Source organism: Necator americanus, chromosome III (assembly GCF_031761385.1).
Source record: "Necator americanus strain Aroian chromosome III, whole genome shotgun sequence".
In the NCBI taxonomy this organism is placed as follows: domain Eukaryota; kingdom Metazoa; phylum Nematoda; class Chromadorea; order Rhabditida; family Ancylostomatidae; genus Necator; species Necator americanus.
Window position 1 is genome coordinate 6,636,032 of NC_087373.1, and position 13,843 is coordinate 6,649,874.

General features: G+C 38.0%; 1 protein-coding gene across 2 annotated transcripts; it reads right to left on the minus strand.

Moving 5' to 3' along the window:
- Positions 1-325: 325 nt before the first annotated feature.
- On the minus strand, positions 326-12,116 carry RB195_008780 (uncharacterized protein; the record flags this gene model as incomplete). Of its 2 annotated transcripts, XM_064195446.1 has the most annotated exons (17): positions 326-346; positions 916-993; positions 1,651-1,725; positions 1,826-1,930; positions 2,143-2,241; positions 2,309-2,399; positions 2,854-2,971; positions 3,079-3,223; positions 3,813-3,938; positions 5,256-5,342; positions 5,534-5,632; positions 5,701-5,796; positions 6,117-6,200; positions 6,261-6,376; positions 6,869-6,944; positions 8,367-8,492; positions 11,919-12,116. In XM_064195446.1, 17 exons carry the CDS (start codon positions 12,114-12,116, stop codon positions 326-328), a joined length of 1,740 nt encoding a protein of 579 aa, XP_064046591.1. The 2 variants fall into 2 exon arrangements, with proteins under 2 accessions (XP_064046591.1, XP_064046592.1); XM_064195447.1 differs by lacking the exons at positions 326-346; positions 11,919-12,116 and having other exon boundaries at positions 871-993; positions 8,367-8,489.
- Positions 12,117-13,843: the final 1,727 nt, after the last annotated feature.

Sequence of the window (13,843 nt, forward strand, 5' to 3'; positions counted from 1 at the left end):
CCGCTCCTATTCACTGCTGTTCCCAATTCTTTTTTGTTCCTTTATGTTTTCGTAGTATTATTTGTTACTACCATTTCAATGCACACTTACTTTTTCAGCGTAATCGTGCCAATACTATCGATTAATGCTTGATATGTGGGAGATTTAAAATCTGACGTATCAGCTTTAGTCATTTATCAATATATTTGGTATTTCGTATTTAACATGGCTGTTTTTTTTACAGAATCTTGTCATTATTAACAAATGGGCATCGACTTTCGTCTTGCGTTTTTCATGTTTATTGATTTTTGTTTTGGAATGCTGATTTCGTGTGATGACCATAGTTTTATGCTTCATAAAATATGACCTAATACATTCACTAGACTTGCCATATTATAAGCACAGTATACTTTAATCGGAGAACCAGTTGCTATGATCAGAAGTGACGATTTGCCTTCTCTGAGAGAGATTTAGAGTGGGCTAGGAGATCTTGTCTCTATGGGATTTATTTCTAAAGTTCATCACATCCTCCCCCACAAATTTAGTTCGATGCTCTAGGAACTGTTCAGTTACAAGAGAAGGTGCAGAAGATACATTTCTAGATGAGTTCAAATTTGCAGGACAAATGAATGAACTGAATGACGAACGAACACTGAAGATACAAAATTCAATGAATTTCGGCCTTGATTATCGTACGATTTACAAAACAGCGTGAACAAATTTAGTTCGATGCTCTAGAAACTGAACTGTGAAGGAACGATACTGATAAATGATTCTGATAGAATAAAGACTCTGGAGTCAAGCGAATTGAATTATTTCTTTAAATTCCATGCCTGTGTCTCTAATAAGCCACTCTTATCGAAATTAAGTCAGTAAGTTATCAAAGGAACATCAATTTTTTCTTCCTTTGAGTCTTCCTAAAACATCCTTACATACGTTGTAAGCAAATCTTATATCGTCATCGGTAGTGAGTTGACTACAAACGGAAAGACGAAGGAAGAATGTTCCATGAACCTGTAATACAACAGTTATGAGGTTGTCCACACTCAGTTTTTTAGTGATTTAATAGTTAGGTTTTTGCATTCATAATCGAATCAAAATGACATGAAGCGTAGTTTATAGTCGGATCAAAACGACATGAATCCCGAGTGTAGTTGCGGTGCATTTGCGTACGCGCTCGAAACGGCGCGGTAGAGGCAGAGGTTGGAACTGAGGTGGGACCGTCGCAATCTGGTGCAGCGATGGGTGCTGCCAGCAAGGGTTTCACCACGCTTCTACTCGCTAAGCTTCATCGAAGCACCGCGAGAGAATCCGCGTAAGCAGTTGCGTGCGTGCTTCATGTCGTTTTGACCGTACCATACGTAAGTGTTGGTGCTCGATATGACGCGGTAGAGCTAACGGCAGCGATCGAGGCGCGACTCTTACTTATTTCTGTTGTGCAGCAAGAGAGCGCCCCACTCGATCGCAGCCGTTATCTCCGCCGTGCCGCTTCGAGCGTAACCGCATACGCAAGTGCACCGAACTTCGTTTTGAGCTGACAGCAAACGTTGAAGTTCATTTAGCCTCAACTACATTCTTATCCGACACCTGTATTGTATTGAATGTTTTTGCTATTCGTAAAAAAAGTAAAAGTGCACAATTCTCCAATTACTGTTGTCAATGAAAGTATACCTTCGAAGGAACCAAATGTATTCGACGATCATCATTGATTGCTGTACATAGCTCCTCGTTTTCTTCATTTGTGCTCTAAAATTCAGAAATATGAACACCTTAATCTCCTTGGATCTCAAAACTAATCAATCAATACTGCATTCGTAAGTACCAATAGATACATTTAAAGGCTTACATCCTTAATCCTAAAACATACAAGTCCAAGGTGTTGTGGAACAAACAGCTCAAAGATTTGGTCGTCGTTGATTAACTTGGCGAACAGTATTGCTTGGATATTTTGCTGAAAAAATTCGATTTTATAGGAATGTTGGGAAGGACAACTGACATAGAGGAACATGCTCACTTTACAATTTTGACATCGAAAAATTTAAACAATTTCACACTATAAGGCACGGTATTATACAAAACACATTACAGTGATTGGAATTCCTTTAAGAACGCTTTATAAATATGCCGTTCTTCGGACAACTGTTACAATGACGGACAACTCACCCTCCTTAACAATGCTTGGATGAATTCAACGCCAAGTTTTCGCAACACAAACCATATTTTTAAAGCACGAAATCGTCTACCTAGTGCTACTTGGAGATTCTGCAAAAGAGAAAAAAAAAAGTTTATTTTGTAACTGATCTTTTCGCTCTGCTTCTCTGATTCTTACCCTGTAATCTGATGCTACGGCTTGATGCTCATGTTTAAGATACACTGGATCTATAGTGAAATATTTGGCCGCTGTAGTCCCGTCTTTGAACCTGAACGAAATGGCGTCAGGTCTCTAATTCTCTAATTGGATGCGTCTAAAATATCACGCATCAATCAATACTGTACATTAGGTCAATCAATACTGCTTACAGGACAAAAACTAGTCATTTGTATCAAAATAGTTTCTATTTAGTAATAGGGTGACTTCCACATGAATGATATGGATGAAAACTATCCAGTACAGGAGCCAAAAAAGTAGAGCAGCACGTCCTGCTTGGCTTGCTTTGCACAATTCGATCAATAATGTACAGTAACGGATCGATCATTTGTATTTTGTGCTAAATCCCTTACAAAGCTACCATATTTTTCAGTGTTTTGCTAAATGGAACAGATGTGCACAGCATAGTGGCTCGATGCGACTGATTGATGTGCAACTCATCATGGGATCCCACTTTGTAATCCGCAGTGTTCCAGAGACTGCGAGAAATCGATACCCATACTTACCACATAGGAGAGCAATCGAAATTGATCAGCATCGCCTTGTGTGCGTTGAAGTTGAACGAGTCAACTAATTCCATACCCTTTGACATGTAACGAAATTCCGGGCATGCAAGGAAGGATCCTGACAGGAAAATCAGGAAAATCAATAATTGACGGTTATTCGAACAACAATACAATAGCTTGACAGTAACTATAGAGTACACAACGATGCAGATTGTACTGGCTAACCTGCGTAAGCTGCATCAACATGTAACCACATATGCTCTCGATTACATATCGGTCCTAACTCGTCCAATCGATCAATACTGCATGAACTGGTTGTACCCATCGTGGCGATCATAACGAAAGGTATAAGTCCACGAGCTCTATCTTCCTAAAGAGTTAGAGGAGATATACGACGAAATTGACGATTTTGAGCGAGCGGACAGTCAGTAGTTTGCAGACGCTGACATTCCTACTCGCTAGCAGATGCGCGCGTAAGCCTGCCCTTCCATAAGTGACACGTTTTTAGGTGTCTCGTAGGAAAATTCGATCGATTATGCCGTCTTTCAGGACAATCTACGAGAATTGGATTTTGAATTCTGTCATCACATTCATAATGCATGCCAATAGCTCTAGTGGAGAGGTCCCGTCAACGTCAATTTTATGATGTGCTGTTTCAAGGTTGAATTTTCATGGTGGGACCATCATTAAACTCCAAGAATTATTTTTAATTAGAAAATTTCAAATTAAAACTGTGCTTGAGGGATGTACGGATGAAGAAATCTTGTAGATCTCAAAAACGCCTATGGTCGGTGCTTCCCAGTTTGCAGCAGCAAAAATTCTTAAGGTCCCAATTTCTTCAAGTTGGAAATATGAGACTATTTCTTCCCAACTTATCTACTAACTTAAAAATGTCGGTACCAGAACTGCTCTCTCCGTAGGAAGGGGATTTCCGCAGACTGCTCAAATCTATGACAAACCTTAATAGCATTCTCGAGAACTTCTTTTGTCACCGTGTAATTTTTGAATTCAGGATCGACGGTACTTTTTAATTTTCGCAATTTCACACCACAGAGCATCGAATCCTTTTCGACAGAGGAGTGAGCCTGAAAAACAGAAAATGTGTTAACAAGGGTCCATTGGTCAAAATTTTCGGCGTTCGGTTTGTACAGTACCGAGATTGTGTGTGCAGAAGAACAGAAGGAAGTACGGGAACTACATACTGCGGACGCGCCGCGGTCCGCCGCTGGATTAACGTAAGCGCCGGAGACTGGATATTGGAACAAGTTCCGATTTTATATGAAAGAGTTGTGAAACTGATTATATATTCGAAAATACAATCTATTGTTAACACAACGGCTTATGCTTACAGAAATCTTCTCTTCTATTTACGTCTAGAAGATTTGAACAAGCTCACACACTAGAGCGCGACGTACTTTAGCTTCGAATTTTACACCAGATGAATTCAGGAGAAAATATTAATAATGAGAGCAAAGACACCAATGATAATGTAAGCATAATGACAAACGAAGAGATACATACTACATCCAGAAAGTTCAATTTCTACCGGCGATTACGTATGTTTGCGTTGGTTGGCTTTTGCTTGACGCAGAAACTTCTCAGGATCTTCGCCGTTCCTAAAGGCAGCGTAACACGATTTTGATGTGGTGCGGAAACCACTACGAAAGCCTCAAGTTCGGTTGGAAACCAATTAGTTCTCTTCGACACCTTATTTCAAGCCAACGTGCTACGAATCCGACGTGGTGAGGGAATCCGCGGGAAATGCTAGAGATGGGATTGTAGATTGCGGGGTCACAGGTGGTTCCTCTCACCTCTTCCTAGTCGTCCTAAAGCACGGCGTAGGAATCGCTTTATTTCCTACGATTTACGTCAGAACGCTCCTTTATTTATACGATCTGATCCCCTAAGCATTCCCCTATTTATTGGTTTCACTTGAATAGGCAGTCGAGCAGAACTCACTGCACAGCTTGCAGCTGCGGCACATGTACAAGAATGGCGCGTTGCAATTGAAATCGTAGGAAAGAACGGTGTCTTCCACACCGTTTTTTTACGATGATTAGAGGAAAATGAGCGGTTCCTGTGGTTTCCGCACCACATCAAAATCGTGACACTCTGCCTTTGATCGAACCGGCACCCAACGTCGCATATTAATGTGATTACGCACGGATAATCAATTAAGACACAGTCAATCAATAATATACACTCGTTGCATTCTGCAAAGAAAGTTGTGACTAGATTTTTTTCAATAGTTTTTTATTTTATAATTCTTCTCAATTTTAATTTTTCTTCTTTTTCGTCCTTTCTTTTTCTCTTTATTTCTCTTTTTGTAACTTTTCCATCAATATTCATGTTTTACATGTGAGCGCAGAAGAGAAAATATTCTCGCCGCTTCAGTCACACACCTGATCCGAACAATAGGCGATAAGCTTCTCGAATATCGCAGGATCGTGATAATAAGGGCAAATTATGCCGCTTTCTTCGTCTTCGATCTGAAAATCGATCGATTACAATTATGGAAACATCCTCATATACGTTGGACGAATCTACCGCAATTTTTTCTGCCTTCACAAGAAAAATGTTTAAAAAGAGGATGCAAGAGAAGTCTAAAAAAATTGTACAAGGAGGATTTTAATTGAATGACAATCCATATACTACTAGTGAAGAACAAATCTCTACGTACCGTACTCTGTCTTACTTTCGTAAGGATTCCTCTTACGGTTTTTCCAAGTTCTGTGCTAGCCATCCACGAAAATATCGAACTGGACTCATTTTTCACTGCCTATGAGGTAAATGACGATAATATCAATTGAATTGAGGATTCAAAAGATCACAGTAGATCAAAAACACCTCAACAGCTCTTGCCCGAGCGGCCATGATCGCTATTATTGTCGCATCGCTGGCGGTGTTTTGAATGATGCCGGTACCAGGCCCGGGATGTGAGTTCTGGAGAGATGATCAATATATCGATTAGGCTTGAGTCTTTACAGTTATTATGTAACATTTATGTTGAAAAGATGCATAAACACCATATTATTCGATCAATCGATCGTCTATGGTGCTATAGATCACTAGAACATTATTTTTGATCTGCTAATAAATCGAAGTGCAAATTTCTTTTCTTCTCTTTTTGTATATGACTCTCTCTTTCATCCCAGGAATTTCTGGAATGAGTTTTCTTTTTATTTCGCTCTCTAATTTCATCTACTAATAATCTGAGCTGATCAAAATTTTCTGGATCTCATTAGCAGAGTAAATCTGCAAACCTTGAAATGTTCTGGAAGACCCAATACATCAACCAACCAGTCTAACGTAGCCATTTCAAGTTCTGTCATCGCAGGACCTGATTTCTGAATAATTTCTGATTTTATCGATCGTATCTCTCCGATTTCTATAAAGTTAACAATTACCCAGCTAAATCCTATACCAGCTATACCACCACTGAGAATATCGGCCATAATTGCCGGATAACTACATGCAGTCGGGAAGTACGCGAAAAAATGTGGATGATGCCAATAAGTGTTGCCTGAATTATTGATTCAATGATCGATAAGTGCTTTTTAATCTTGGTTCCTCTATTTTAGAAAAAAAAATCCTATATTTTTTAGGACAAACAGTAACGTGGTACGTATGAGATTCCCATTGAGGAAATGTATGGTTGCAAAGAGTGCAAAAAAAATTTAGGGGAGTAACGGTACCATCTTTTACTACAGTCAAAATCCAATATCTTAGGGCTTTGGGCGTCGCGCCAGTCTGTGTCTGCATAAGGCGAATCTACCGTAGGCACCTGCACGGCTACACGTTTGTTCATCACCATCGCCCACGAGGATAATGTAAATAGCGCAATGTGCGTTTGATCGAAACGCGACAGAGAGTTGTAAATGTTTATGGTGGATAAAAGGGACGCGTTGCAGATGCGTTGCAGTCGCCCACGCAAACATAAGCCAACAGCTACCATAGTTCTTCACGAGATCTTACATAAGAGCGATTTTTTTTCGAAATTTTTACCAAACTATACCTTTCATTACAACATTTTCCAAATCACTGAAAATTGTCTTCCAATCTTCTGGTTGAGTAGGTGGGCCGAGGGGAACCTGAAGGCGCTTTTTTTTTCACTGATTCTTCAATATGTACTTGTAAATAATTAATTCCTAGAAATAATATGGGATCCTAAAATATAGAATCTTTCTATGAGCCCTCTCTGTCTGTCTCTGCCTCTCGCAACCATGCACCTTCTCGTTGAATTACTCGTCTGGAGCCAAAACTAATATGTATTTGGGGTTAAATATGAAGGTGTAGACAGAGAGAGGGAGAGGGGAAGAAAGAAAGAGGAAGAGAAAGAGTGTGTGAGTAAGAAAATATATGTAATAAAAACTACATAAGCAATTGAGCAATATGATAAGGAGGATAAGGGATAAAGTATCTGGCGTTAATCAATCCGCTTGGGACCCGCGCTACTTCGTTCACTTGAATTCAGAACGGTTTGAGGTTTATGGTTGTGTAACTGGCCTATGCAATGACTTGTGGGGTTAGCCAATGTGTCAAAGTCAGTGTTTTTATTCTCCCAGACAAGTCTGGTACCAATTTATCGACCCCGGAGGGATGAAAGGCTTGGTGAGCGCAAGGGCGGATTCGAACCTGCGATCTATCGTCCAGACAGTGGAACCTCTTACCGAGTGTATGGGGTATACCACCTCAGAGTCGTGGAGTGATGCCTTTAAGCCTCAGTAGCTCAGCTGTATGATATACAGCATACAGTATAAACGCTAAAATATTGTTATACATTACATTATTACTGCAATACTACTGTAATAATATGTATAGCAATATTTTTGCGATTATATAGTAATACTATTGCATATTACTTCATATTATCCTAAATAATTCATTTTGTTGCTGTATCATATTGCTTAAAAGATAAAGTCACTGGCGTATCAATCCACTTGGGATGCGCCAACGCGTTTTACTGGAATTCGTAATCGTTGAAGTTTTTGGAACCCGTAATTGGCCTATACAATGACTTGTGGAGGTGAGCCGATCACCAAGCCACTGTTTCTATCCTCCCTGACAAGTCTGGTACCAATTTTTCGACCCCAGAGAGATCGGAAAGGCTTAGTTGGCACTAGGGCACTTCCGAACCATCGACCGTTCAGCCACTGCATTTCTTACTGACTGTGCTATTCCGGGGCGATATTTTCTACAACGAGTTCGATTGGAGCGCGCCGCATCTTCCGGGCCGTTTTTTACGGGAATTAGGAAGAAATGGACGGAATCATCTCTCTCTCTCTCCATAATCTACGATCCCGTATACGAATACTCCACCTGGAATCCGTACCACCTCAGATTCGTGGGATTGTGGGCTGTATGTGATTGTTTAATGCCTTCAAACAATCCCGTACAGCCCACACTCCGACAATAGTTACATTATTCGATAATATGAAGGTAATTGGAGCAATAGCTAACAAATGTAAACTAACAGACTTGAACTGGTATCGATAAGTAAATCGTTTACTCACCACGTCACTGATATATCCAGGTTTAACGTCAGGTAACGGTTGACGTTCTCGAATATTCTCCCAAAAATCCGCTACAAAATCCACCATTTCTTTACCGTATTTTCGAAATTCTTCAGCGTTCATGATCTAAATGAAGTGTGGGATTCGTATGAAAACAGAAGCGATTTCACGCAGGGCGCTGGAATTCAATATCACAAATATGTGTAAAGAATCACGAATTTTTCGGAACGTCAATAATCCTAAGATCTCGTAAGATTGTCCGTATTCTGGAGTAAATAAGTAGTATAGCTTGGTTCAGCCAATAAGGATCGGGGTAGACTCCGCCCACGTTCTCACGTTTCCTAGCATTTTTTTTTGAAGGAAATAGCAGCAAAAGATTCTACGTAATACCACCAAGAGTCAGAATGGATGGTGTGAGAGTATTTTTGTTTATTATTATTATTATTTTATTAGTATTTTAATGAATTTAGTAAATAAGTTCTAAAAAAAACATATCATTTGATGCAGATGAATGGAGAGCCTGGTAGGAATTGGGAAGAAGAAGCGAGTGAAATCATTACGGTAGTATTTTATTTCTAATAATTATCATTTCAAACAACATAAACAACAAACAAACAGCTCAACTCTGCACACGAAAAGAATGCGATTAATCTGAAGTTAGTATGTTGAGAATGCGGTAAATGGTTGAATTCTGAATCCTTAGCACAGTGAAGGGTTTATAAGTAGCAATGCGTTGTTCCACATGGATTTATCCAGCGGCGATTCGTCGACAGCCACCGGAAGATCTCCATCACAGCGTTGCCCCATAATTTAGCATTACTGCCTGCACAAACTCAGAAAAAGAAAGGAATAATAGCGTAAATAGCGGCGGAAACCTTCCGGTTTCTGGAATATTCTCTGGAATGCGAGAGACATTAGATTCTCTATGTATGACATAAGACCCACTTTTGCGGTACTCGAAAGGTGAACAGCAACTCATCCGAGGAAATCGATATTTTTTCAAGGTTTCCTCAGAAAACAAGGAATTAATAACTTCATTAGGGAGAATGGCGAACTCTCAGAGTTAAACCTCCCGGATTTCTCAAATTATTCTTTATTCCGATATCGTGAGAAGAATGAATTCAATGAAACTTCCAGATAGATGAAATTGACGTATGATGATGCCAGTCTCAACATCTTATGCAGCCAAGACCGTGAGAATTTAACAATTACCCGGAGGTAATCAATAATGTTGTTCATACTACTTACTTGTTAGAATAACTAATAATAAAACAACTAGTAGAACCGTGTGCTTCTACATAAAAGAATATCTTCTATCTTTTTTAAAGCAAAAAATTCTTGTCAATGGAATTTCACGAAATCCTAGAAAATTCTCTGATAAGAGGAAAAAAAACTGAGCCTATTATTTCATCAAGATTTGATGCTAGGAATGCTGGATTTATCCATCATCGTATCAGCTCCATTTATAAAAAGGAAATCCCTAGAATTATTTTTTTACAACAAGAATACTAATGTCTTTTTTTGCTCTGGTTTTTGGTGTTATAAATAAAATAAGTAAGATGAAGAGATAAGGATTCATAAATATCGACAAAATATTAATTACGGATAAATAACCCTTAAACAAAGAAGAGAATAAAATTCCTGAAGTTTTGCACTCTCAGCAGAAATAAAAAAGTTATCCTGAACTGCTAAGGTTCTATGCTAAAGGTAAAATTAAACTTAGACATCGTAAGCTATTTTGCTTGTTCTCAAATCTTTTCTCAATCTCCTTTTTCGATCTACACAGTACTCGATAGATTTTAACACCATTCTACAACGTGATTAAATAATCTTCAGCTATTTTAAAACAGAAAAAAACGATCTAAATTTTCAATCCGAGGAAAGTTTCATGCTTTCTTGAACATAGTGATTTGTAAATTTTTTGCAAAAAAAGGACTATTCAATGTCCATTCGATTTCGGCAGTTTTAAATATTTAGCAATGTCAAAGGAGACACAAAAAAAAGAGCGAAAAAAAAGTAAAACAGGCAAAAATGACCCAAAATGTATAATCTCATACCGATTTTCAGATAAACTGAGATTAAATCGGAGTCATTAGTGATATCACAAGAGTAAATGAACGGAAGAAAGGAAGGAAATTCTAAAAAAGCAAAGATACATCTGTGAGAATGAGATTTATAGTTAGAACTTAAAATAAGTCTCCTGAAATAGTTCTAACCATTATCTATCAGAAAATCTCTTTACTTCTATGTTTCTGATGACTTTTGAAAGTTTTTCATCAGTACATCCAACTTTCACGTTGTTTAAATGAGACTCAGGAACATGAATAAATAATAATAATTATAATGGTGAAGAAAAGACTAGCCTGCAAGAAGAAGAATGTCAAAAACGCCCACCACGCTTCAAATTTGTCCTCAAAACTGTCAACACCGCTCATACTAGTACTGATAAGGCATCTATACCTTCATTCCTTATTGTCTCAACCAAATCGAGTCGAAATTTGCGTTCAAATGTTCGGTTATGGACCAACGTTTGTGGATACAAGGAATAATGCAATTGAAATCAAATTACACTATTTCTTGAACCCATAAAAGGTCATATTCGCATGTTTTCGCATTTATTTGGTTGGAAGCGGGAAATTTTCAGAAAATAAATTAAATTAAATTAGTGATTTTCAAGTTGAATTCTAATCAGCGACCATATGTACTCTATTTAGGATGTCATATAAATGTCGTGACAACATAACAATTTAAATGAATTTAAGAATATTACGAATGAACAAGTTATACGTAGTTAGTGTTATTTGTTAGGAGCTCATTGCGCGCCTGGCGCAGTGAGTTGTGTAGGAAGCGGTGCGTCGCGAGCGTCTCCGCGGATGAATAGCTGCGATATTAGCTGTGTTCAACAGGATTTTCAACGTTTTTCTTTTCAAAAGATGAAACTCACATAAGCGTTGCTTACAAACTGGTCGTAATTGCCCAAGAATTGTACTTTTTGGCTACGACATGCGATACGCATACGTACTTTTTATATTTTACATTTTTAAAATTTTTTCGAAATAATTTTTAACGACTAGACGATCGATCAGGAAGCAAAAGTCTTTCTAAAAATTGTGTTTAGACATGAATAAACATGCGTGGCAAATCTGCCCTGATTATTTCTTTTAATCATATTTATTCTTTTTTACGAGTGAGCGACTATTAGCCGTATGAGTGCTCAATCAATGGTAGTGGGAAAAAATCGGATTTTTCCTCAGTTGTACCATTCGAGAGAAATTGTCGAGTGAAATTTGTCTGTCTACGAGAGTTTTCAGTAAAGGAAAATATATCCGGATCGAAAATAATAGGCAGAAGAGCGTCGGATGGATGTGTGCAACTGCTTAAATACCTAAAACGTTCGCTCGAGGAAGTATAAGGCGAAGAATTGAAGCACCAAACAGTTCACGTCATTCTTCGCGAAAAAAAAGATCCTCGAAACAGTCATTGAACATCCTTATCCTGGTAAGAGCCGGAAACTTTCAAGAATGAGAGTAATGGCGAAACCGGGAAACTAACGAAGCTAACGATGATGTCATCGTTGAAACGTAGGCGACCAGAACTCCGAGGTTGAATTAAGGTGCGGTTGTCAGACGTAGCTTCGTGCTCTTCAACTGGTGGCGTTGAGCACAACGTACGAATAAACGATGAGGGCTTAACTAAAAGCAAACATCTCGTCGCAGCCGCCGAATCCGTTACCTGCTGAGGTGGCTTCATCGGCAAATACAAATACAAGTTTCAGAGTTTATAGCAGAAATTTCCAGCAGGACGCAAAATTGCATCATTATACTACGTTCAGAACCTGTTCCTGGAATTTGTTCTTGGATTGCATATCGAGAAAAAAAGGTCACCGCTAAAAATCTCCGCATAATAGCTGTGAGAAAACAATGAAGGAAAGAAAAAGAGAAATAATGGAAATTAAATAAAATAAAGAGCAGAAAAATTAAATAAAACCTTCAATTCGTATTTAATTCTCTATTATTTTACTCTTTCTCTATTATTATTCTCCATAACTTTATTTTTCTTCTAATATAAATAGGCTGAATTATTTAAGAATTGCATAAATTAATTGAACATAATAATATTTGGCTTACTTTTTTAGTCTTTTGTTTTTATTACAAATTTTTCGTGTAGGGTTCTTCTCATAATCATTTTATTTTCATAAAAAAAATTTTGCTCACAAGGCGTTTTTTCTTCAAAATTGCCTCAATACATTCTATTTCCGTTACAAAATTTAAAAAAAGGGATTTAAAATAAAAAAATAAGATTGAATTAAGTTAAAACTCAATTTTTTCGAAATGAAACCACCATCACAGTGCTCTAACGAAGTACTGGACCATATGATCTTTTTATTTATTATTTTTCCTTTATGCGCCGACAACCTGAACTCTCTACCGTCTTCTATTCAATTTTTCCAGTGAAACTCTTCAATTTAGGTCATGTCTCGGCCCATCGGAATGACTTTGGCGAATTGGAGCAGCATCCAACTGCTTCTTTCGCATACTAGAGAATATTTTTTAAAGTTTTCGTTACATATTTCATCCGAAAAGTGGGTTGGCTGAAAGTGGACCCTTCTGAATTGGAAATAGACGCTAATTTTTTTGTTTGTTTGTTTACGGGACTCCATAAGTCAAATTATTCACTATCTACATATGCTGTAAATATATATATATACACATATATTGAATGTAAGAATAAAATAAATATACATAGATGTTATTTTATTCTTATATTTTTCCTTTGAGTTATTTATATTCTTTCTTTTACTTTTTTTAACTATTCTTTAATTCTTGTATTTTATTTCTATCTACTAAAATACCTATGGACCATAAAGATACAGATTTCAGCAAAAGAGAGCCCCGACGATAGAGCTGAAATACGACTAATGCGACTTCAGTCAAATCTTACTGTATTCCAGCGCTCTTTGGTGTGATTACACCAAAGAGATGAATAGAATAAGTAGGCAACTAAACGAGGAACAACGACAAAACTGCGACAATGGCATCAGAAAGTGATTCGGAACCGGTCGTGTCGACATCAATCATCCTCAAAAAAAAAAGTACAACCTACTAGTTAACGCTTGGATTGCGTCCGTTTTTCTTTTTCCTTCTTAAATGACGTCAGTAGGTAGCCATTATGTATATAAGGATACATGCACATAATGATGGATATTCTGTAGGAATTTATGAGATTGTCGCTGTCCGCTTGAATCAGGGTCCATACGGGGGGACAGAAACGACCATAAATGAGCCTTTTGTATACCGGTATTTCACTGAGTAGTTAGTCTACAGAAATTAGGCAAGCTTCTAATTGGTTAACGGACATCGTCTACCATCTGTGATTGGCCACACATGTCATGTGACATAGCTTCATGTCGAAAGGTCCATCAAAGTATAAACACGTCATTCATACACTCTTAGCTATGTGGTACTGTAGTGCTGTAG